Source organism: Megalopta genalis, chromosome 6, assembly GCF_051020955.1.
Source record: "Megalopta genalis isolate 19385.01 chromosome 6, iyMegGena1_principal, whole genome shotgun sequence".
Classification (NCBI taxonomy): domain Eukaryota; kingdom Metazoa; phylum Arthropoda; class Insecta; order Hymenoptera; family Halictidae; genus Megalopta; species Megalopta genalis.
In genome coordinates, this window is record NC_135018.1 from 24,590,334 (window position 1) to 24,613,276 (window position 22,943).

The 22,943-nt window shown below is 35.3% G+C and overlaps 3 protein-coding genes across 14 annotated transcripts in view; 2 read left to right on the top strand and 1 right to left on the bottom strand.

Annotated features, from left to right (window-relative positions):
- Cep290 (Centrosomal protein 290kDa) overlaps nt 1–22,943 on the bottom strand; it is a 59,957-nt gene that overhangs the window by 34,187 nt on the left and 2,827 nt on the right. Inside the window, exons 12-24 of one of the 5 annotated variants that reach the window (XM_033473862.2) lie at nt 22,503–22,668; nt 20,647–21,987; nt 19,843–20,140; nt 18,317–19,506; nt 17,548–17,746; nt 16,901–17,100; nt 16,150–16,297; nt 15,679–16,074; nt 15,016–15,182; nt 14,736–14,937; nt 13,550–13,807; nt 13,381–13,465; nt 12,920–13,097 (exon numbers count right to left, since the gene is read on the bottom strand). In XM_033473862.2, coding sequence (XP_033329753.2) covers nt 13,391–13,465; nt 13,550–13,807; nt 14,736–14,937; nt 15,016–15,182; nt 15,679–16,074; nt 16,150–16,297; nt 16,901–17,100; nt 17,548–17,746; nt 18,317–19,506; nt 19,843–20,140; nt 20,647–21,987; nt 22,503–22,668 — 4,640 coding nt within the window. In that variant the 3' untranslated portion in view covers nt 12,920–13,097; nt 13,381–13,390. Of the gene's footprint in view, nt 1–12,919; nt 13,466–13,549; nt 13,808–14,735; nt 14,938–15,015; nt 15,183–15,678; nt 16,075–16,149; nt 16,298–16,459; nt 16,650–16,887; nt 17,101–17,547; nt 17,747–18,316; nt 19,507–19,842; nt 20,141–20,646; nt 21,988–22,502; nt 22,669–22,943 lie in introns of those variants that run through there. The other 4 variants (XR_013033771.1, XM_076523303.1, XR_013033772.1 and 1 more) reach the window with 4 other exon arrangements.
- On the top strand, nt 575–5,085 carry LOC143259675 (uncharacterized). Its single transcript, XM_076522936.1, has 2 exons — nt 575–2,563; nt 4,566–5,085. Exons 1-2 carry the CDS (start codon nt 1,078–1,080, stop codon nt 4,874–4,876), a joined length of 1,797 nt encoding a protein of 598 aa, XP_076379051.1. The 5' UTR covers nt 575–1,077; the 3' UTR covers nt 4,877–5,085.
- Nucleotides 7,130–13,614, top strand: Eh (Eclosion hormone). 8 transcript variants are annotated; one of them, XM_076523308.1, is made up of 4 exons: nt 7,370–9,018; nt 10,163–10,333; nt 11,320–11,418; nt 12,281–13,614. In XM_076523308.1, exons 3-4 carry the CDS (start codon nt 11,322–11,324, stop codon nt 12,448–12,450), a joined length of 267 nt encoding a protein of 88 aa, XP_076379423.1. In that variant the 5' UTR covers nt 7,370–9,018; nt 10,163–10,333; nt 11,320–11,321; the 3' UTR covers nt 12,451–13,614. The 8 variants fall into 8 exon arrangements, with proteins under 8 accessions (XP_076379427.1, XP_076379423.1, XP_076379425.1 ...); XM_076523310.1 differs by having other exon boundaries at nt 10,178–10,333; XM_076523307.1 differs by having other exon boundaries at nt 7,370–8,341; nt 8,752–10,333.

The following is a 22,943-nucleotide window of genomic DNA, read 5'->3' on the forward strand; positions in this document are numbered from 1 at the left end:
TATCTGAGGGATGGTCCATACTATGGAATGGTAATGGTAAATATTTCACCGCAATAAGTTATCTAGCTCGCGTAAAATTCACTGGCAATGTCGGAAAGAATGATTTAAGAGGTAGTTACGAACCGCGTGAGTATATTTCTTCCTTGCTGGATCGTTAAATCGATATCACGCAACATTCTGCGAACCTGCCTTCGATCCAGCAATTTAAGAATCTTTGACCACACAGTACGCAAGGTCGTACACAATCGGTTTCGTCTGGAGATGTTTTTCAATTTTACACGAAATCGAAACACGATACATATACATACAATTACTAGACCGCGGATCTTTATGCAAAATTGTCTTCGATAATTATTACAAAAAGTAGTCAGATAGAAATGTCCTGCTCTCTTTAGTAATTTAATTTACTTGAAAATAATACGCGGATGTCCTAAAATTCATTTAATATTTCCATTGTTTTAAATTTTAATCACTTATTTTTGTCATAAGTGCCTAAAATCCGCGGTATAATAATTACATATGCATACGTATAATTATATTATGCATGGTAAGCGCTTTACTGTCTGATCGAGAAGGCAGCAGTCTAATAATGATAATGTTACCTGAAAATTCACTGCATAAAAAATTACCAACGAAGAAGCATATATTTTCTATACTAACGTTTAAGAATGAAATATTTCATTGATTTCATAATACATGAATATTTTATGGATGTTTTATCGATTACATCATATACTCATATGTTTAAAAATATTATATTTTCTAGTTTCCAATACATATGTTGATCATACTTATTTCTGTAATGTCTTCTATGTTATATGCGAGTTCAACAGCACAGTTGACCCGAATTTTCGATATAACTACGGCGCCAATTGAAACTCGTACCTGCGCTACTCAAAATAGTTCAGACACTCTCATTTGAATGTAACAGCTAACACCATTATAAGAGAAATTGACGATTTCCAGAATACCGAACTCGAACGATCGAAAGCCAAATCGATTTCCGACTCGAGAAACGGTGAATCAATTTCCACTCCAAACTCCCCAAACGAAATCAGGAGAAAGCCGAAAGGAACGATGGAGATTGAAACAAACTTCTGGAAAAAGCACAAAGAATCACTATCCAGCACAAATCCCCAAAAAGTAACACCCGCGAGAAATAAAACAATTCACGCGAACACCTTCGACGATTTAACCATAGATGTACCTATTACTGTCGCCAACTCGAACTGTACAAACAATAATTTACTTGCAAACTTACTATCGAAAGGCACCAGAATCGGCCAGAAGGCTCAAGGTCGCGCCAAAAAAATTCAGACATTAAATAATCGAGCGAAAAGGACGATTATTGGACGCTCATTGGACAAAAACTCAGACTATTTGAACTCGAAGGAACGAGTTCCACCCACAAGCAGACTCTATCGTCATCCAAAGTTGAGCCACGAGGACCAGAAGAAGTTGCGAGACGAATTACAGCAGAAAGTGGCAAATCTGAATCTTGGAAATACGCTAAGTAGACGCGTCCTGTCCACTTTCTATCCGTCCCAGCAATCCTACAAATTCGAATTCTCATCCGAGGAACCAGAAAAACAAGGTTACGTGCCAGTTTTCCCAAAAAGTAACAGCGCTATCGTTCTCGAAGGAAACAGCCGTAATCGATCCGCTCCAGATGATCCAATAGATCTTAATAACGACAAGAACAATGAACGCGACAAGTATACGCGATCCGAGACATTAAAAACTTCGAAAAAACACAACACTCCTGACGGAAGATCGGAAACCATTCAACAGCCGGGGACAAAGGAGCAACAAAGAGAGAAGACATACATTAACATACAGGATCATCAAAGGGATATCGAGGTGACGACGTCCTCCGACATCCTAGAATACGATCCCGCGAAAATCCCGTACGTTGATGTGCCCGATTATTCAGACATCAGGGAGGAAAGTTTAGATGACGAAGATCGTCGTCTGAGCAGAAAGATGACGGCGAAGACGATTGACGATTCCGTCGATCCTGAGATACCAGAAGTGGAACTGAATTCAGAGAAGATGAATGGGGAAAGAAAGATCTCGGATGAAAATGGCTGGATCGACGAAAATAGTCCGCCGAATCATAGTTCCATGGGGGAATTAATAAACGGCGATGGCGGAGGATCGGTGGATGAGTCGGCAGAAAACGAGAACCCAACCGCGCGATTCGAGTCCGCGATTTTCGATGTAAACGAGTACAGAAAACCATTCAATTTAGACGAATTTCTTAAGGACGATCCGATAATGAAAAAGCTGCAGCTGCTCGAAAAGGCGACGCCGGCCATGTACGGAGAGAACAGGAAACGCGTCGCGGGTTTCTTTAACGAACCTGAGAGTGATAATACTTCCAGAGAACGGGCTGGATTGACGAAAGAGGAGGAACAAGGCGGTTTCGATTATTTGCCAAAATTCAGCGACTTCGTGGAGTTTGCGAAAGTTCGGCGAAACAAAGAATACGATGATAGTAACGGAAATAAGAAAATGGAAGATCGTAAAAGTTCGAATAGAGATGACAACGAACATTTGTCGAGTTACGAGGATTGAAAGCACAAAGTACAGTCCGCGACAGAAGAGCATTCCTAGTCTGTAGATTTTTGTTTATTGTATGTGTAGAAATTGAACTTCGAACGCATATGTAGATACATATACTTGTACAAAATTTTACTTTTGAGTTTGTATCTTATTGGTAGGAATGTATACAGTCTCCGCGGAAAGTATGTTAACGCCTTTTTAAACTGAATAACTTTTTTAGAATTGGTTCAAAGGACTTGGATATTTTTGAGATATTAGACCGACTAGTTTTCTATGAAATGAATATAAAGAGTTCTTTAGATTGCGATTGATTGGAATGATAAAAAAGTTTTTAAAATGATATTTTTCAACTTTCTTATCAGAGCCCATAACGAAAATTTATGAAATGCATTTTGTAGATCACGCTTATATACATGCTGAAAAGATCAGTCGACCTGGACACGAACTGTAATCAATTAAAGATCGCGAAAATCGGTTTTTTACCAATTTCAAGCAAAAACAGGTAATTTTTACATCCTTCAGTGGCTGTAGCTTGACTATGCGTCACACGATTTCAATGAAATTTTCAACATTTATATAAGTTACTGTGATCTACAAAATGCATTTTTGAAGCTTTCGTTATAGGATCGGATAAAAAAAATTGAAAAACATAATTTTTAATTTTTTTATCATACCAATCAATTGCAATCTAAAAAAACTTTTTATATACTCATTTCATAGAAAACTAGTCGGTCTAACATATCAAAAATATCCAAATCCTTTGAACCAATTTTAAAAAAGTTATTCCATTTAAAAAGGCGTTAACGTACTTTCCGAGGCGTTTGTACGTCACGAGAATCTGATGCGACAAAACAATGTCACGTTATTTTAAATAATCTGCATCTTTAGCAAGAGCAATAATTTCATACTTTATAGAACTCCAAGATTATGGTGTAATTGAAAATTTTCACTTTAAAGTTGATTTGATAAATTATCCTTCGTTCTGTTCTAACTTATTTCGTCATATCCTAATGCGATACATTCTTTTAGTTTACCTATACCATTAAAATACTTTTCTTTAGCAGAAACAGTTGCAATAGAATCTTCTCAGTAGTTTCGTGGAATATTTATACCAGAAGAATCATATAACATCTAATATCACCGCATGTCACTAACAATCACTAAATTACTATTTTCCTTTTCTTATTATAATGTGTACATTATTCTGCAAAATGCAAAGTGTTTTATACACTGCAAAGCGTCGCGTAAAATCAAAATTGTTTTCCTTCAAATCAAAATTATATTCCTTCTGTAATTATTTTAATCATCTTCCAATTCTTTTAATCTCTCAGCTGATTTTAATTTGACTTACTCATTTTCGTCATAAACGCTCGAAATCATAAATCAATATTTTACGTACCTTACGATACGGGAAAAACCGGATAAAGAGTCTGAAAACAGATAAGACTCTGTACATATACATTTTGCCTAACTTCGGTAATAGAAATTTTGTCATCAGTATTTATCGATAAATATTACTAATGTTATTTAATAATAATCTAATATCAGGAAAATAATATAAGAAACTAATAAAAGGCAGGTGAACGTGGAATTGTTTCTAGATACATCCAACTAAGATTAAATTTCGATTAATTTATTATTTTACTTCAGAAATCGCATAAACAAAGTAACTTTATTCAATGAACTATTTCAACTATTCTTAAAACAAAATAAAGAGGATTTTCGGTAATTATTTCTATAACATTATCCATTGAGAAATGAAAATATGCGATCTCCTCTATTTTATTCTATGGTATAAATTTTCAAAAAACTCCAATTTACCAAGATGTCACTTCCATGAGAAGTGACCACAAATATATTTACGCTTCTAAAAATATTACAAAATTTGCAGAGTGTGCTGTTCTTTTGTCGAGGACTGTAGGAGATAGATACATTTTCTTGAGGTAAGAAACGGAAAAGTTTTATCGCAGTATTTCACCGACAATGCTAGGAATTCGCAGGACACGAATGTCGAAGAAAATGCCGAAGCAAAAGAAGACCTGTACGCGCATTGTCCAGCATCTTGGACAAGAAAAGACGTGGCCCGCGGTTGAATAAGACCGTGAATGAAAGAATCAAAGATGAAGTTAGACAGGAACTCGATTGCAAAAAGTTCTGGTCCCGGAACTGTGTCTTCCTGTGCAAGGATGTTAGCGGGATAGCGCAAAGAGACAAGGAAACAACGGATGTAATTGGTATACACAATGGTCGGATGATTATTATTATTGACCATACACAATTATATGGTCTAACAGGAAAGATCGATATCTAAAAGCGTCAAATTCAAGGAAGATGTTTCAAAAAAATCTGTGTCTGAATTAGTCAACAAATCCTTCAGTAGCATAGCTTTAGGATTATTCATTGTGACTGAAATAAAAAAATGCAAACTATTCACCATGACTCACTTCCTGATCACGTATTCAGATTACGATACTTAACAGTTTTCTACTTGTAACCTGATTGATAGTAACAATCCGTAAAACTGATGTAATACAACGTCACGAGGAAAATTACTGCCTATTAAGAGTTGACCGCTTGCACGCGTTGGGTATTTCCTACAATAAATGCATCGAAGATGCAGCGTTTTAAGAATTTCTTGATTATCACATTGTGGTGAGTACTTTAACGATTTCTAATGCAACGAAAGAATTTATCAAGAGGTTTTCGATGGTATACGCATTTACTGAATGAGATACTCGTCTGCAGATTTGTAGCATGACGAATTTCGATCTTGAAGCGATTAACACGTAAATTACAGGTTATTAGGAGACGTTGAAATAACAATTTAGTTCTGGATTGCGACTATTTATGCAAACTTACTCGTAAACTCGTACTTAAACTAAGTTGTAGAAATTGAAATCGAAGTTTTTAATGAATGAAACATAGGATAAAACTCTGTAACCATTTACCTAACTCCACGATTTTGAAACAAAATATATATTTTCCCTTTTTAATTGAGAAATATTTCTGTATATTTTTCATAGCAATCTTTTCTCTTTTAGTGGTTAAATAGAGTTGGAAAGTTAACCTTGGTATACTTAAGTGAGGACAATCATTTAAAATATTTTCGGAGCACAGAGTTTGTTCACGAATTATTAAAAAAGAATTCATGCTTACGTAGTTACTCTTGCTCCAATGCACTTCATTCATTGCACTGTAGATACATACTGCGGTCCAGTTATTGGAAATTTTAAACGATTAGGAAGAATTTACTGTACATCCAACCCAATGTTTAAATTTCGTATGTGTACTGCACCGTACATAAGAAAACAACATATATTCTCTAATATATGAAATTATCACCTCGTATTTGAGAAACGATTGTATTTTTGTTTCGTACTTTAGACATTTTGTTCTTATAAGTGATAGAAATAATGCTCAAAGATGAAATCCAGGATACTTTGAGAAATCTATCAAAACACACTGTCCGGATGACAATAAACAAAGTAATTTAGAGAATGTCTAAAATAGCGGAGAAAGTAAGAGAATGTAAATCGCGACTTTACGATGAAAGTGTTAAGTACCCATAACATTACTTTTTCCTTAGAAGGCGTCACCGAATAACTTTTTTCAGATCGTTGACGAATACCGTGATTTAGAATCTGCTGTCCATTAGATCGTGTTCCCAAATTTTTCAGTCGTCAATTTTCTCATTGCAAGGTCACCTTCTCCTATTCCATTAATATTACAACTAGACTGTCGATCTTCGTGCAAATTCCCATTTTCATGAATTCCTTCATAGATATCTGGAGAAGGGGATTTCTTACAAAAACTAGAAAATACCTCGCGATGAACGTAGGATAATAATACGATAAATGTTTGTTAATATACACGGCCAGTTGCTTGCATGTACCACGAATATAAAAAAAAGCAACAAACAAAATGTAGACTGCGTTTGTGTACGGTGCGTTGATGTTCAAGTAACCCGAAATGGAAAAATGACAGAACCTACAAGAAATCTATAAAATTGCACGTTCTTTATCGTCTCACGATAAATTATTATTGTTTCCGTGCTCGGAACATTAACTTCCAAAACCAGTTTTATACTATCAATGCCGACGGGAAGAATATATAACGTAGAGAAAGAAGATCTTGAAACACGATATTCATCGTTCTAAGAAGACTAACTATACGCTTTACGCATTTATCCAAAACTCCAACGAAATAATATATGTTGGCCGTAATTTCCGTTGATCGTGTTGCTCGAAATCGAGCAAAAATTCCCGGTATTCTTCAAACAAAGCATCCGGAAAAGACAATAGGAGTCGCTCGACGTCAGATCATTGGAAGCTCCGTACAATGAGTTCGCGTAAACCGAAAGATCTAATCGGTAAACTGACTAATAAAACCGTAGCCGGAAGTAAATTAAATCTCCGCTACCATCGGCCTGCGTCAGCGGCGGTATCGCGAGCGAACCAACCAGAACCGATTCCTCGGCACGAAGACGCCATAGACGGCTCTCCCCTTTAAGTAATTATCCACTGTCTGTGCCCCCGCGTTTCGATCGATCAAAATTTCTTCGCTGAATCCTACCGGAGCGTTTCGAGCGGTTCCGAGTGCAGGAAATCGAAGAAATCGAATTACGGCAAGATAGGCAGCGGGGTTTCCCTCGGACGAGGGATGAATCTGGCTTGAACGGATATATAAGGCCGGCATCGTGCCGGTGCTCAGTGTCACTCGTCTGGTTTTATCAATTCCAACAGCCTCGACTCGACCCGATCGCGAACGACCAGGTAAACACCGCGAAGCGCACGAGCCTAAAGCAAAAGAGACTGTGATATCGTGCCGGATCGACAGCGGCGTCGCTCTCGCCGATCGTCGGCCAGTTTCGAGATCGTGCACGCGTCGTCGCCTGGATCGGTGCGGATCGATCTTGCCGGTCTGGATCCGAATCGCGGTTCTCCAGGTCCATTGATCCGCGATCATCGCCGTTTCCGCGGTCCGCGATCGCGCGCCAGCATCGGTAACGCGCTCGCGGCAACGATCGATCGATCCTTGGTCTTGAATCTTCAAGTGCTTCCTGGAGAGACGAGAGAAAGAGACGGCCAGAGGACAGGATAAAGAGACACCTACCATCCATATTTATTATCTTTATGTGCTCACAATGCAGCCGTTAAGGAGAACGCGGAAGCACGCGTCGCCGGGGATTCCGGTTATAAATGACGGTGTATTTAAGAAAGAGGTGGAAGAAAAAAAAACGAAAGAAAACGAACGACACGCACGCATACCGACGACACGCACACGCACACCGGTGCGTGGACCAGAAAAAAAGAAACTATGTAAGCGGATACGGTGAACCAATCGAACGAGATACCGGCGATACACAGCCGCCTTCGACCGATAAATATCGACGCTCGCAGGACGGAAGGATAATTCGGACTCATTAAAGAACAGTACACCTTTGCCGGCAGCGTTCCGCTCGCTGCCAATCACGTCCTGCGGCTCGGATAGCGGCGGTGCAACCCCTGGCAAAAAAAAAGTCTTTCACCGGGACAAGTAGATCAGTGAGAGTGTCGCGAATCGGTGGCTCGCGATCGATTGTACGACGAGTAAGTGATGCTGCACGAGAACGCGAATAGGAAACGTAGAGTGTCGCGGTCTCGCCTTATGTGAAATTATCGCTTCAAGGAGATTCGGTTCGGTACAGTGACCCGGAGATCCGTTCATATAGGGATTCTTGCTGTGGATCGAAACAGTATTTCCGGATCTAATCTTTCGGATGGAATTTCTCTCGAATGTAATGCAGATTTTTCGGTGATTTATTGTACACAGAAATGAGTTCTGCTAATATGGACATTTCGAAATTAAAATATTGTGCCGTTTCATTACGTCATTATCTTGGATGAATGGTAGTTCTTCGATCATAAAGATAATGTTATCCTCTTCCGATACATTCTCCATTGATCGTGAGCACTGATCGAGAACATTAATACTAGATGCAATGATCATTGAAAAAGAGCTTCCATTTAGTGAGTTTGTTCTCAAGTTTTAAAAATCTTAGCATCGATATATGTATAGACGATTCTACATGATATCAATTCAAACGTAGTTTCTTCAGAATGAATATTGACGTCACAGACTCGATTTCGTTTTGTTATTATTCATTATGTTAACTACATAATCTTAATCTACTGGTTCTCCTTGCAGTTTTTACTACGATCTTCGTCATAGAACTGGATAAAATTCCATGTTTTTTCTGTTCCGCTTGTAACGCGACGCTTCTAAATGCTACTATTACGATACAACGGTGTACAAATACCTTTTTGACTAGAAAATTTTCATACTATTTTTATTATTTCAAAAATTACATCCGAAAAACTTGGTGTAGAAATACTTTTTTTGATCTATTGTATGCTGATTCGATCTAACGTTGAGTTTGCACTTTGAATCGATACAGGAAGATACATAATACAGGTGAATAGCAACATTAATTGGTTACAGTGGAAGTGATAATACACAATTTTTGTTTTCAATTTAGCTTTTCGCATTAGTTTGTGAATATATTAAATTTAGAAGTTGAATTTGGAATGAAAGAGATGGATCTATATTTATATAGAAAGAATAATTAAAGGACTACGGTTTAAAATATTGGTCGTTACTGGTTTCTGAGTACGACATAATTTATATATGTATATTGTGTGTGCAAATATACAAAATCTATACACCTTGAAGAGTATAGTTAGACTGTTGTTTACTGAAAAAGAAATATCACAAATATCTATCTATAATTAATGAGCATTTATAAATCTTTACTTGAAAATTTGTTTCTACGAAATTCGCAATTTGTTTGTCATTGTAATTATACATAGTTTTATCGTTTTGTCTTACGAAAACGATGTGCAAGTTGTTTTGTGAGGAAAGTGGGAAGATAATATGATTTTTAGGTGTAGCATGCTTTTGCATTTCGAAATTGAAAACAGTCTAAAAGCATTTCCTTCTTTTTTGCAAACACACGTGATATTATATGGAATTTGAATTCTACTCTTTAAACAAAAAGAAAAGTAACATTCATAAAACTTGGTCACTATTTTACGCAATAAGGAGTACACGTTGACGTTCTCACTTATATTCAAAAAATTCTTTATTTAACCATTATATGGCGAAATTTATATACATTCCATCTAACTTCTAGTTCCATCTAATTTTCTAGTAGCAAGTTCAAATCATTAGCTATTTGTATTGGGTCCAATAAGAACCTCAACATTGGTCTCAAAGAATTAGATTCATAAATATGTACAAAAATCGTGAGAGAATGGATTCAGCAATGGCTGCATGAACTCCTAAAAAGCATCTCTTTCATACTCACGTAAACAAATTTAGATTTTCCTACAATTTATGGCACTAGTGAAGTTGTTACATATGTCTATTTTATTTTCATTATAACAAACTTTTTAATAAAACAAAAATAGTACTATTTCTTTCATTCTAGTTGCTATATATAATCAAATATAATAACATGCATCCACAATTACTGCTGCTAAGCATTTTCAAAGCTTTCTACTAAATATCGTGACGCGTTTAATAAATACTCATCGTAAACTGGTTAATCGGTTTGGAGAATGTTTCTTGCCAGGGGTTGTAACCGACATACACAGAAAGTATAATTAACACGTATCGCAATCAACCGTCTCGACGACTTCGACATCCGAGTTATCCCTGAAAGTTCATGGATTTCTCTCGCCGTCTCTTTCTTCGCCTCTCCGCCTGCCTTGTCTCCTGCACGAGACCGGTAATTAATCGAGGAAAGTGAATATGATATCGATGCTGCACTGAACCGTACACATCCTGCCAGAGGCTAGTTAGATATACCTGTATCCTGTTAACTTTACCTTCAGTAGGATTCGTCTGGTACTGGAAACGTACGGGGACATTTTTCCGCCGATCCGAGAAGTCGACGAACGCTACGCTAATCAAAAGTCACTGTATCGTCGGTGATAAATCTCGTGGGATCTATCGATCAGTCCGACGACGATACTGCATACTCTGACTTTTAATAAAAATGTATCGATATCTATTTTCACTTTTCCGCTATTTAATCAGAAACCGATCTACTTTAAGATCTTAACGTGAACGTTTCTCGTTGGTAATTGCTCCATACGTTTATGGCATATATGAGTGGAAGAAATACGACACAGTAAAAATATTTAACTGTTCTGTTATTTTAAAAAAGATTAAAAGGAAAAATATTCCACGCGTTCTTATGTAATTTATATTTCTTTCAATTAATGCAGAACATTTTTTGTTCTGCGCAGAGGTCTGTAGTTTACTCATCATTAGTAGATACTGTTGGCTAATAATCTCGTTCTGGATCATATATGTATAGAACACGCGGTAACAGCAAAGATTTAAACACAGCGTTACTCGACTATTATACCTTTATTTATTTCCAATTTAAAGCAGAATTCTTTTTTAATTAATATTCAATATAAATATTCCTTACCATGTCACGTAACCGAAATTAATCAACTTTTCTCATTTCGCTGGCTTTGTGATATTTTAATAACGGTCGCAAAGAAATTCTACGAAATATTTTTAATAATAATTGCAAATGAATTCCATGAAATATGAATGGAGTATTAATGAAGAATATCGACTGTAGATGATCTGATATGTAGATGACATAAATTCTTCAGAAAAGAGATTGCCACAGATTCAGCCGCAAACTGAAATTTCGTTATAAAATAATTAATTATTTCTAAATTCTATTTCTTGCAGCCATGAACGCGAACATTCGCATCCTGTTGGTTCTCTTCGTAGCTTCTGCTATGGTATTCGTACTTTCCGCTGCAAATACTCCCTTCGATAGAGCTATTGGTAAGCTTATACTTCGTTAAATTAAACACTCCCGAATATTGTGGAACGTAGTTGATTTTTGAATATATCCCATTGTGCTAATATCAAATTATGGATTTGCAGTAATGTCTCCCTAACTGACGCTCAGATTGTGCACAAAAATGGACAATTTGGAAGGAGGAGATACGATTATTCGAGCTTTGCAGCTCGTTTTTATAGTTGTTGACAATTCGTGACTATTAAAACGAACCGCAAAGCTCGAATAATCGTATCTCCTCTTCCCAAATTATCCATTTTTGTGGGCAATCTGAGCGTCAATTAGAGAGATATTATTGTACTTCTTTTTGCTTTCGGTATAGTCAAACATCAAATATGACAAATTCAGAAATGTTAAAAACTTTGCTTGACCCACTGAATCTTCAGATATCGTTTTAATATCGACCTAGATCCTGACATATTGTGTCAGTTACATAAGAAAATACGATTCCGAGAAAAACACGACTTACGTTACATACGCATAATCACAGCGAGCTATGCAGCATACACTTTGAGAACCTATGATCTGGCTGATCAATTTCAAATTTTATAGTAGACTACTTGAAAGCTTCAAAAATCTTTCGTCACGAACTAAGTCCAAAATTGCTGGCTTTCTACCATTTTCCTTTAACGAAAAAGTTAATTTAACACATCCGCGTGAGCAACGCAGGGCCAAAACAAAGTAAAAATAACAGAAAGCTGATAATAAACTTTGTATAAAGCGTGCTGAATTTTGATCGTCAGCAAGATGAAAGAAAATGAGAACAAGTGAAAGTCGGGTGTGCCAGGCTCACAAAGAATTTGTTCCACTCTTTCGACTTGATTAATTTTTTATCACGTTTTTTAGGTGTATGTATACGAAACTGCGCACAGTGCAAAAAGATGTTCGGGCCATACTTCCTGGGGCAAAAGTGCGCCGACTCTTGCGTAAAGTTCAAAGGAAAGCTGATCCCTGACTGCGAGGACGAGCGTTCAATGCAACCGTTCCTGCAAGCGCTGGATGATAGCGACTATTAATTAGCATCGCCTACGTAAAGTTCCTAGTAATCGGTGTTCGTGTCGAAAATACGTAACGTCCGCTAATTGTATGTGTACCGCCGGTAAATCTATAATGGAAATCTTCAACGAGGATCGAAGATCTGACGCGATTCGCCTGCAACTCCACAGTATTCTTTTTTTTATACAAACCTAGAGGCATACTTAGATGAAATATCAATGCAATCGAACACTGTGATCGATGCTTGTGACTGTGACAGATCGAGTAGCTCGTAACGCGTGCTAAATGTATGTGCGTGTATATGCGTGTGTGTGCGTGTGCCAAGAGATTACCGACTATAGTTTGGATGTTTCATTGAAGCCCAAGAACGTTTCATAAAACGTCTTTATCTCACATCTCATTTTCACGTATTTATAAAACATATTCAATACACGAATTTCAAAACATTCTCATACAATGGACAGGAAGATAGAAATGCAACGCAGAGAGGATAGTATAAAAATCTTGTTGAATTCGCTTCGGTTGAATACCAAAAGCTTACATAATCATAATATCGTAAATACTGTTATCACTGAATAAATGCATAGAGAATATGCTCACTAGCGAATCATCAGAGTCAATCCAGGGATATAATCACCAATGTTCGAAATGACAGAGGTCTTTATACCTGAAACGTAAAAGAACCTCAAAAGAAGCTCACCACGAGCACAATTTAGCTTCTAATTATAGTCCCATATGAATGTAAGGAATAAACTGTTACTGAGTTAAATTCTTCGAACATGACGATTGTTATGACTATAACAGTCTATGCGCAAAATATTAAATGAAGTTCAATAATATTGTACTATTAAGTTGTAGAATTGAAAGCTAGCAGCGTCAATACATTTATTTTGTCTGTGTGTATCTTGCGAGGAGCTATCGTATAGAAAAAGTACAAGCCTTTTACTTACCGGAAGAGGATTATTCAGGAGAAGGAGGCGTTAAGTAACACTCCGGTATTGTCGATAATGTCTGCCTCGATTCCAATTGTTGTACCTGAAAGAAGAGAGTCGCATGAATTTTGTTACATTGTTCCTTAAGCTGCGTTCGTGTTTTGATCCGTTTTTAGCGCATATTTACACGTTGCCGAAGAGTTTTTTCGTTAATGGCTGCTCTTGATAATAAATGTTTCACTTTGTCTAGAAGCTCCGACTTATGGCTCAATTGCTCCTTCAACACCTTTAACTCTCCATTCTCGTCCTCCTTTTGTATGGTTTGCAACGCGACTAATCTTTGCTCAGCCAGCTGCAAATCCGTTTCCAGCGCAACCACGCGCTTCTGCGCTTCCTCATATTGCTCTTGTAATAGACTATCGGTATGTCTACCGGATAATTTCCCCTAAAAACGAACAAAATGGTGACTTTTGTGAAGACAAACATTTTATGACACTATCCAACATGTATTGGATTATCAGATATGTTTTAAGCTTTTGTATTGTGTTTTAATCTTAAAACATTTGGAAGTAAAAAGGAAGGATCAATTGGAGTTTATAGCACAATTGATCAACACTAATTCTGCATTTCTCTAATTTTTTAGGTAAACTAAAAAATGTCCGAAAAAGTTCCAAAACGATTAAAATTGAAACTTGAATATTTGTTCAAAGTTAAAATATAACAACATACAGAAAAAGTTTAAATCTGTTGAATAGTGTAGATTGTAGATAATGAATTATGCAATGTAGCAGTGTCTCTCTATTAGCCTTGTTAACACCCATTAGTCACGCTTCTAAATAAAGAAACATAAATGGAGTAACTTACAGTCGGTGTAAAAAAAATTAACGACCGCTTAATTTTTTAAGAACATTTTGTACCTAAGTTCTACTGATTCAGTAATTCAATTTAGTAATCCGATTCAGTCAATCCAATTACGTTTTCATAACTCTAACTATGTCACTCTATTGATAATATTACAAAATTGTTACAATCCTAGCAGAATTGCATCTTTCCTTAATTTACTGCTAGACTAAAATGAAAACAAGTAATATTTAGTGTGGCATTCACTTTATTTTCAATTCTTACGAAAACCTTAGTACAAGAAACTAAAAGAACTAGATAAGAAACTTCAATTAGAAAAATTAAAGTTTATATCTTCAAGATCTTGGACAACGACTAATCAATCAATAATGCTTGTTAGTTTGGCTCAAAAGCAAAGCTTCATTGGTGAAACAATAGAAACTATTAACAATCCTGTGCCGATAGAAACTCATTAAAAATTTCGAATCGCGGACTGTTAGAGAGACATTACTAAACTAATATTATCTTCATGCCTGAGGTATGACGTGATTCTTTTTCGAACCCATCCTGAGACGCTTATTTTCCATCTGTAATTTTTCAATAATTCTTTTCAAAGTAAAAATTGTTTTCTCCATTTCTATATTCGACTTCTTCGCACTGTACTCTTGTAACTCTTTATCTGATAATCTAGGCGACGAATCCGACGATTTTTCTACTTTCAAAAGCTTTATATATCTAAATAGAAAAAAAAGGATTTTTAAATAAAATACATAATTATCTTAATTGTATATGTATATCATCTCCGAAACCTACTTCTCCAAATGTTCCACTTTTTCTCGCAACTTTGGCGCATCAGCGTTCATTTTTTCCACTTCGAGTCGAAGCTCGAAATTCTCACTCTCTAAAGTCAGATTCATTTTCTCAAGAATCTCCTTGGTCATTTCTAGTTTTTCTAATTGCGCCGTGACGCAATTACTGCCCTGTGGTACACATACAAATATAAATTGCTAAACTATAAATGTTCTTAATAGGTGGAGCCAAAAACGACATGCATATTCGGGATAAACAATTTTCATTGTTCAATTATTTCCTTATTTAATTTGATATCGTATATTTCAACTGTTCTATATGTTCAAATATAGTTGTTCTTCTCTATTGTCTATTTATTTTCATGATGAAATCAATAAGAAAAATTTTTATATAATGTTGAACTAATCCGAGATTTGCCCTTCAATCTTACAAAAGTAACCAAAAGTACCAATCAATTAAATTATTTAAATTATTTATCAAACCGCAATTTACAATGAATTTCATTCGATCACCGTAACTGCATAAAAATTATGTACACTTCGTACTTATACGTAAGCAATCATAATTGAATACCAGAACAGAGAAAAATTATTTTAAATACATATTTTAAAGCCTTAATCAATTTTCAATTCTAGTGTAGAAAAATACACCGTCATTCCAACAAACCTGAGAGATAATTTCTAAAGCAGCGATACGTCTCTTTTGTTCATCGATTTTCAATAATAACTTCTCACTATCCTCGTTCTCTAATCTATCAGTTAATTCCTTAATCCGATCGCGAAGAACATGGCATTCATTTTGAAGTTGCTCCATAACGTTCTGTTGCGTTATTGGCACAGATCTAGCGGATAAACCACCGGCTATCACTCCGTTTTCCATTTTCAGTTTTCTCTTTAAGTACCATTTCTCCCTTTCCATACACGTCACCACCAATCGGAGTTTATCATAACTGGAAAGTAATTTCGTATGCTCCTCGGTTTTCTCTTTGAGTTTCTGTTTTAACTTTTCAGCGGTTTGTTGCCATTTCTTCTGCTTCTCCCATAACAGAAGTTCTTCCGCGGTCTACACGAAAGAATACTACCTTTACTTTACTTAATCATCGCAAAAAAAATATTTACACTAAAATTTCGCATATACCTTAGTCTTTTTCGCCTCCTGTGCTAAATACTCGCGATCCAATTGAGCTCGCGCTTTCTCTAAATCTGACTCCAAAAGTTTTACTTTATGTTCGAGCTGTGTTTCCCGTTGGAAAACTTTTCTTTCTTGTGCTTTTACTGCCATGTATCTGAGGTGAGAATTCACTAAACTTACTCGATATGTTACCTACTAGAATCTTGTTAATAGAATTCCCAGTGATTGTATTGTAAAAAAAACAAAACGTAAATATTTTGTTAAATTATAATCTCAAAAGAAATCACATTACATCTGCAGGACCTTGACTACTTACACCGTTCAAATTACGTATAAAATATTTTTGCGTTTGCATGATCAGGAAAGTGAACTTTGTATAAGAACTATTATATATGATTTTATACCAGATTTTACATGAGCTTGAAGTCAAACATTCAGACTATTATTTAAACTGTTATTTATAGGTAGAGTTTGAAGATTAGTACAGTTAATGTACAAGCCGATAGCTACAATGAAAAAATGAGTTAAGATTGCCTTAAAATAAAAAGATAGATAATGATTTTTATCAGAATTAATATGTACAAATTAAAAAATGCTCCGATTACATAAAATATCGCTAAGCAAACCGAGAAAAATAAAGTGCATGGACTTCGGCTAACCAGCTATAGTGTTAATAAATGTATAGTAATATATAAATAATTTCGTGCGTACTTTTCTGAATTGAAAACTTATGTATTTGCTTACTAGAGAGAAATACCTGCGGCTAAGCTGATGCTTTAAATCAGAAATTTCCTGCTTGTAGGTTTTCTCTTTTTCCAGTAACGACTGCAATTGTTTGCGTACCGCATCTACAGGTTGAGGTTGATCCCGAGTCTGTGTAACTTCGTTCACCTTTGATTCTGTTTCTCGCTGCGTTACTGCTCGCTGCGACCTAGTCTCCATTAGCTCAACCTCATTCTTTGCAGAAACATAATGAAGCATGTTCAAATATTTATTTTCACTGAGTTTCACTAGCTTTTTACGACTGGTAACTATAGCCAACCAACATTGATCTATCGGAATAAAGGTAAGGATTGCTAATATGGAACACCTGATTTCAAAAGATTGTCAAAAGTAGAATACCTTTTTCTTCCTTGAGGGAAGCTACAACCTTGAAATACCTACGTGATATTTAACTCTTGAAATTTTAAATAATATTTTAATATTAATTATCGGAAAACCTATATACCAAGTTGACTTTAGAATTCGATACTTCTTTCTCGAGATATTACGATGTTCCATATTACCTGCATTTATCCAAATAGTATCAGTGACCATAGTCATCCATCAAAATTTTTCATTCACTAACAATAATGGTTGGCTTTACACAATTATCTACCTATTTCGTGGCAATATCTACAGTACCTGAAGCTGTTGACAAGTGAGGCCGAGCTCGTTAATTTTGTCATCTTTTTCTTGCAATTCCTTCATTAAAGAAATATTCCCTTTCGCCACTAACATGCGATTTTCAGACAATTGTTTGCGCAATGTGCATGCCTCTGATTGCCATTTTTTCAGTTCCCCGCGATAACTTTCTAGTTCACTTTTATGTTGCTCTTCAAGTCTGGTGACATGTAGCTACACTTAAATATACATTGAGACGTCAAGAAATCATGGAATTGAGTTGGGCAAAGCAACGTTTCCATTTGAATGTTAAAACAAGCTACTGTACTTAATTTGTAGAATTTGTTACATATTATATTGTAAAATGTACTCTTTTAAAAGTAAAAAAGCAACGCAGAAGAATATGGAAGAAAGTCCTGCACTTGTTAAATAACTTGTATAGAAAACCAAAAATATATTTGATCACATTTTATTTTCATGTGTAATGTCTTCAAATTTTATTATTAATTATTTATAAAAAGAAATTACACTAAAATACTATACTACAATATTGCCATTAGAACGTAAAACATATATATACTGAATAAAAAAAAACATATTTTTTCAATTTTAACACTTAGAGTACTTTCTACAAAGTGACTTCAATTATGTTTTTATTTGCAGAAGATTTAATGAACATTCATAAATATTTCTTATACATTTAGTAAGTAGGACTGTGACTTTACTTGTCTCGATACTCAACTCCCAGCACCATCTGAAATCCCGATGATTCTACAAAATAACAACTTACCTTTCTCTCATGCGATCCATGTGCTTCAGTCTTTCCTCAGCCAATAAATGCCATCGATCACTTAACTCCCTCGTGATATTTAGATCCGCTTCGAGAGTCGAAACTGTCTCATTCAACCGTGCAATCTCCTCTGTTTGCTTGATGCTGTTCTTAACATCAACTCTTGTCGCAGCTTCTTTTACTTTATCGTTTAAATTTTCTGGCTCCGTGATTACGTTTCCTTGTTGTGTTGTAACCTTCTGAGCTTCTACCTGCATGGACTGAACACGACAATGTAAGCTTCTAATTTCCTCTTGCAAGCGGGCAGCAGCTTTACTATGCTCGTCTCTGTCCTCTTTTAGAAGACTTTGGTATCTGGCTATAGTTTCCTCTTTCTGTTCTACTAATTGCTGCAAACTATTTATGGTTGACTTTAAAGCTAGCTTGCTACTACTCTCAGTACCTAACAGCTGCGACTGGGGAGCCAACTTGTATTCTTCCAGAAGCTTCTCTTTCTGTTTCAATTGCAAATCCTTATTTTCTATTGTCGTGTTCAACGCTTCTACCTTGGCACGACACTCAGCTATCTCTAATTCATATTTAACTAACGTCGCAGATCGCTCAGAGGCTAACTTTAAAGCCTGGTTTAATTGATCACGGAGTAAAGATATTTCTTGATTGTTTCCAATTCTTTTCTCTTCTTCTTTTCTCATTTTCAAAGAAACTGATATTTCGTCATCTATCATTTGTTCTTTCTGTTTATTCTCCATTTTAAAAGACTCTAACTTTTCTTCTTTGTTTATTTCTGTGTCTTTGCAATTAGTTTCTTCTATCTGATCCAATTTCTTTTCCGTCGACTGTGATTCTTCATTTAAACTAATGTCATTTAATATTGAAGTAGTTTGTACTTCCACTTCGCTGGTATTCTTCTTCTCCAAGCAACAAGTGTATGGATCCGTTTGTATTTCTACTGATTTTGTAGATACCATTGCTTGTACCGTTTCATGTTTGATTGTTGACGATGCAGTATTCGTCCCTATATTTCTTGTATCGATCTTCGATTGCTGATCTTGACTCTTACCCCAAGCTTTCTGGGACTGTATCATCTCGTGCTCCATGGTGGTAATAAGCGACTCATATTCTATAAATTTATTGTTCGCGATTTTCAGCTCATTCTCGAGTTGCGTCATTTTCCGTTGATATTTGAAATCCTAATAAATCACGGTTTAAAATATTGAGAATTATTTGCTTGGGCACAAACAAATAATTTGGACAAATAGTTTGGATATATGCGAAGATTTTATAAATATAAATAAAACAATAGATTGCAGAAGTTTTGTATAATATCGATTCTTCAATCTTCTATATATATTTTTATAAGAACTAAAAACTTATATAGAAAATTTTTGTTTTACCTTCCATTAATTTATTAGTATAAATAAAAAAGTTTTAAGAATATATTTCAAAAAAATGTAATAAAAATAAAATAATGTAAATCGGATCGAAGATCGTAGAACACACTTCTTAAATTCAAAAAATAAACGTACATTTAAGGTATACTGTGAATATTCTGAAAAACGTTGCATAATATCTTGAACGCTGTTACTTCCAATTTGTTGTTCTAAAATATCTTTCAAGCTCTCAACGATTTGTAAGCGATTTGTAAGCGTTTCTTGTTGTAACTTAGTATCCAAACGATTCTCTTTCGCACTCAGTAATTCAGAATCTATACTCTGACGCTCATCCTTCAATTTAGAAGATAACGAAGTTATTCTATCAAGAGCACTAATTGAAGTACAACCTGCATATTGATTCTGCAGAAACCCTATAACATCTACGTAAGCTCTGGAAGTAAATTGTAATTATTATCCTGTGAATTTTATTTTTGAAATTTTATATATAACAATGAATCCTCCTAAGCGATTAGAAAGCAAATCTTTGAATTGAACCATATTTTCATAAGGCGTTTTGCTGTCTTTAAACATTATTAACACATACTTAAATGTTTAAAATGTTGTAAGAGCAGAAAAATGCTTAAAGTTGTAAATTGGGCATTATTTTAAAAATTAAATTTCTCCAAAAACTGATGGTGTTGGAGAAAACTGACATTCGAACTTGTGTATCAATAGAAATTGCCTACTAGTTATCAAAACGACTGTCTTTTTTTAAAAAGATGAAATTTGTTAAGTAACGTAATTAAGATCTTCGGGGTAATTTGCTATTTTGAATTATATTGCAACTCTAAAATACAAGTTTTTTCATCTCCAATTTACTGTTCTATAACATCAATTTGATTAGAATGTGATGAAACATCGCTTAGGGGAATTTAAAATTTGTAAAACTAACGTCACCTGCATCGATTTTCACATTGTTTCCGACAATCTTGAACATAACTGCGTAATCCTTCGCACGTTACCCTGGACTTGTCCAATTCCTCCTGTAAGTACGAGACTTTTTTCTCAAGTTGTACTTTTCGCGCGTTCAGTTCCATTTCTGATATATTTTTACTTGACAATTCAAAGTTCAGCCTCGATATCGTAGCTTTGTCTTCGCTGATAGCTTGCAAGTCGAGAATCTGATGTCGTAGATTATCCAACTCCAGCGTTTTCATCGAGTTGAGCGAATACTGCTTTTCAGCCTCATCCTGAGAAATCTGTAACAACTTCTTTAAATTCTCGATCTCTAGTTTCAGCTCTTCATTATTATCCTCCAATTCCTTAATTTTATTATCGTCAAGTGTATCAAACTTCTCAAAAGACATTTCCTTGGTAAGCCTCTTGTGGAGAATAATTAATTCCTCTTGCAATTCAGTCTTTGCTGCGAGCACGTCTTTAATATTTCCCTCGCATTTCGAAAATTGAACTTGCAATATTTCATGCAGATTAGTTATATGATCAGCGCGTTGTTTTTCTAAGAGTTCATTCGTGTTAGCTTCCTTCAACTGACGCACTAAATCCTCTTCAGTTCCATAAACAATCTCTTTCTTCATAAGATTGACGATCTGATTTTTTTGCTGTTTCACCAGCTCTAACTCATTTTTTAACGCCTGCACTTCCTTTTCATTTTGCAACACAATATTGTTTTCTAATAAATTTCGAATTCGTATACTCAATTCCTGGTGCTTTTCTTTCAGCTCATTGTAGGTGGTTTTACTCACAGAGTTGAACAAATTACTTCGCAAAGTTGAAATCTCACGCTGTAAGGTTTTATTGTGTTTATTCGTATCGGCGAGTGATTTTCTTAAGTTAGTCTCGTTCTTTATTGTTTCCTTTTGCTCCTGATAGCCTTTCATGATCTCATTGTTCAACAACTGCTGAAGAACATCATTCTTCCTGTTCGCGATAAGCATCTCGCCAGCAATTTCAACATACTCCTTAGTTTTAGTTGCAAAACCTTTACGAAGTTCATCATCGTCCTCCTCAAAAATTTTCATACTGCGCTCATAAACTTCGAGCTGCATTTTCAACTTGTCGATCTCATTTATCAATTTGTCGTTTTCCTGCATTAACGAATCCTTTTGTCTATCCCACTCATCTGTCTCATTTTCATAAGCTTCTTGCAATTTCTTCATCTCGGTTAGATACATCGCTATCTTGTCGTTATCCGATTCTTCGGCGTATATTGTTTCTATATTCGTGTCTTTGTTCAAGGCTAATGTTTGGAGTATGTGATCCTTCCTTTGCAGTTCTTTCCTGTAATTAGTGTAATCCTTTGATTCTAACCACTCCGTTAATGTATTTACACTACATACACCACTGATTTTTTTATATAAGACATTAATAACCCTATGGATCTGACATTCATTCTAATACAAAGTAGTTCTATGCTTTTAACTCAATGGTACTGCAGTACTAAACAGCAATACAAAATCAAAATTAAGACATTTGCTAAACTATTAGTTTTTAAACACAAATATCGCTTCAGAGCGGCAATTGATACGATAAAGAAATGTTTTTCTGATGACCATATTTTTCTTAACTCCTCCAAAGGTAAGTTAAAAGTCAACATATTATATATGGTTGATTATTTCACTTTCACGTGGCCATGTTTTCTTTTAATATTCTACGTTATCTTTAATCATAAATATTTAAGGTGCTCACGATAGATGGAACACCAGACACATCGCTGAATACAATTAGAAACTACCAGATAAAAGATAAGATCACTTTTATTAAAATATTTAATAAAAAATGTTTTATATATGTACCTCAATAATTTTAGTTGTCCTCTCAACTCTGTATTTGTACCCTGTACAACGTTTAGATGTTCCTGTAATCTCATTGCTGGATGATACCAGCCAGCCAAGTGTCTCACATCTAATGCTTCTAATAGTCTTTCTAATGTAGTAGAATGTATTTCGACCAAGCTTTGACCTGAGATATTAAATTATTAAGTACTACACTATAATTGTTTACATACGAAGCAAACTATGAGGACTTGTATTATTCTAATGTATTACAGTAGTCTGAGAGAAAATCCTGCCGTGTGTATTGCAATTGCCATTAGTACTCACGGTCTAATAATAATATCAGAAGAAAACGGACAGAATTTTCCAGCAGAATCGATTTATAAATGTAGTTAATATACAAGTGTCAGGTAGCAATTGTGTGGGTTACAGATAGTAGAAAATTAGAGAGTCAAATTCTAG

What these genes read in the sequence shown, in the direction of transcription:
- LOC143259675 (XM_076522936.1), top strand. Translation starts at nt 1,078, where the DNA reads ATGGAGATTGAAACAAACTTCTGGAAAAAGCACAAAGAATCACTATCC. An exon ending in TGACAACGAACATTTGTCGA is followed by an intron (nt 2,564 to 4,565) that starts GTTACGAGGATT and finishes AGGAATTCGCAG; the next exon opens with GACACGAATGTCGAAGAAAA.
- Eh (XM_076523312.1), top strand. Translation starts at nt 11,322, where the DNA reads ATGAACGCGAACATTCGCATCCTGTTGGTTCTCTTCGTAGCTTCTGCT. An exon ending in TCCCTTCGATAGAGCTATTG is followed by an intron (nt 11,419 to 12,280) that starts GTAAGCTTATAC and finishes CACGTTTTTTAG; the next exon opens with GTGTATGTATACGAAACTGC.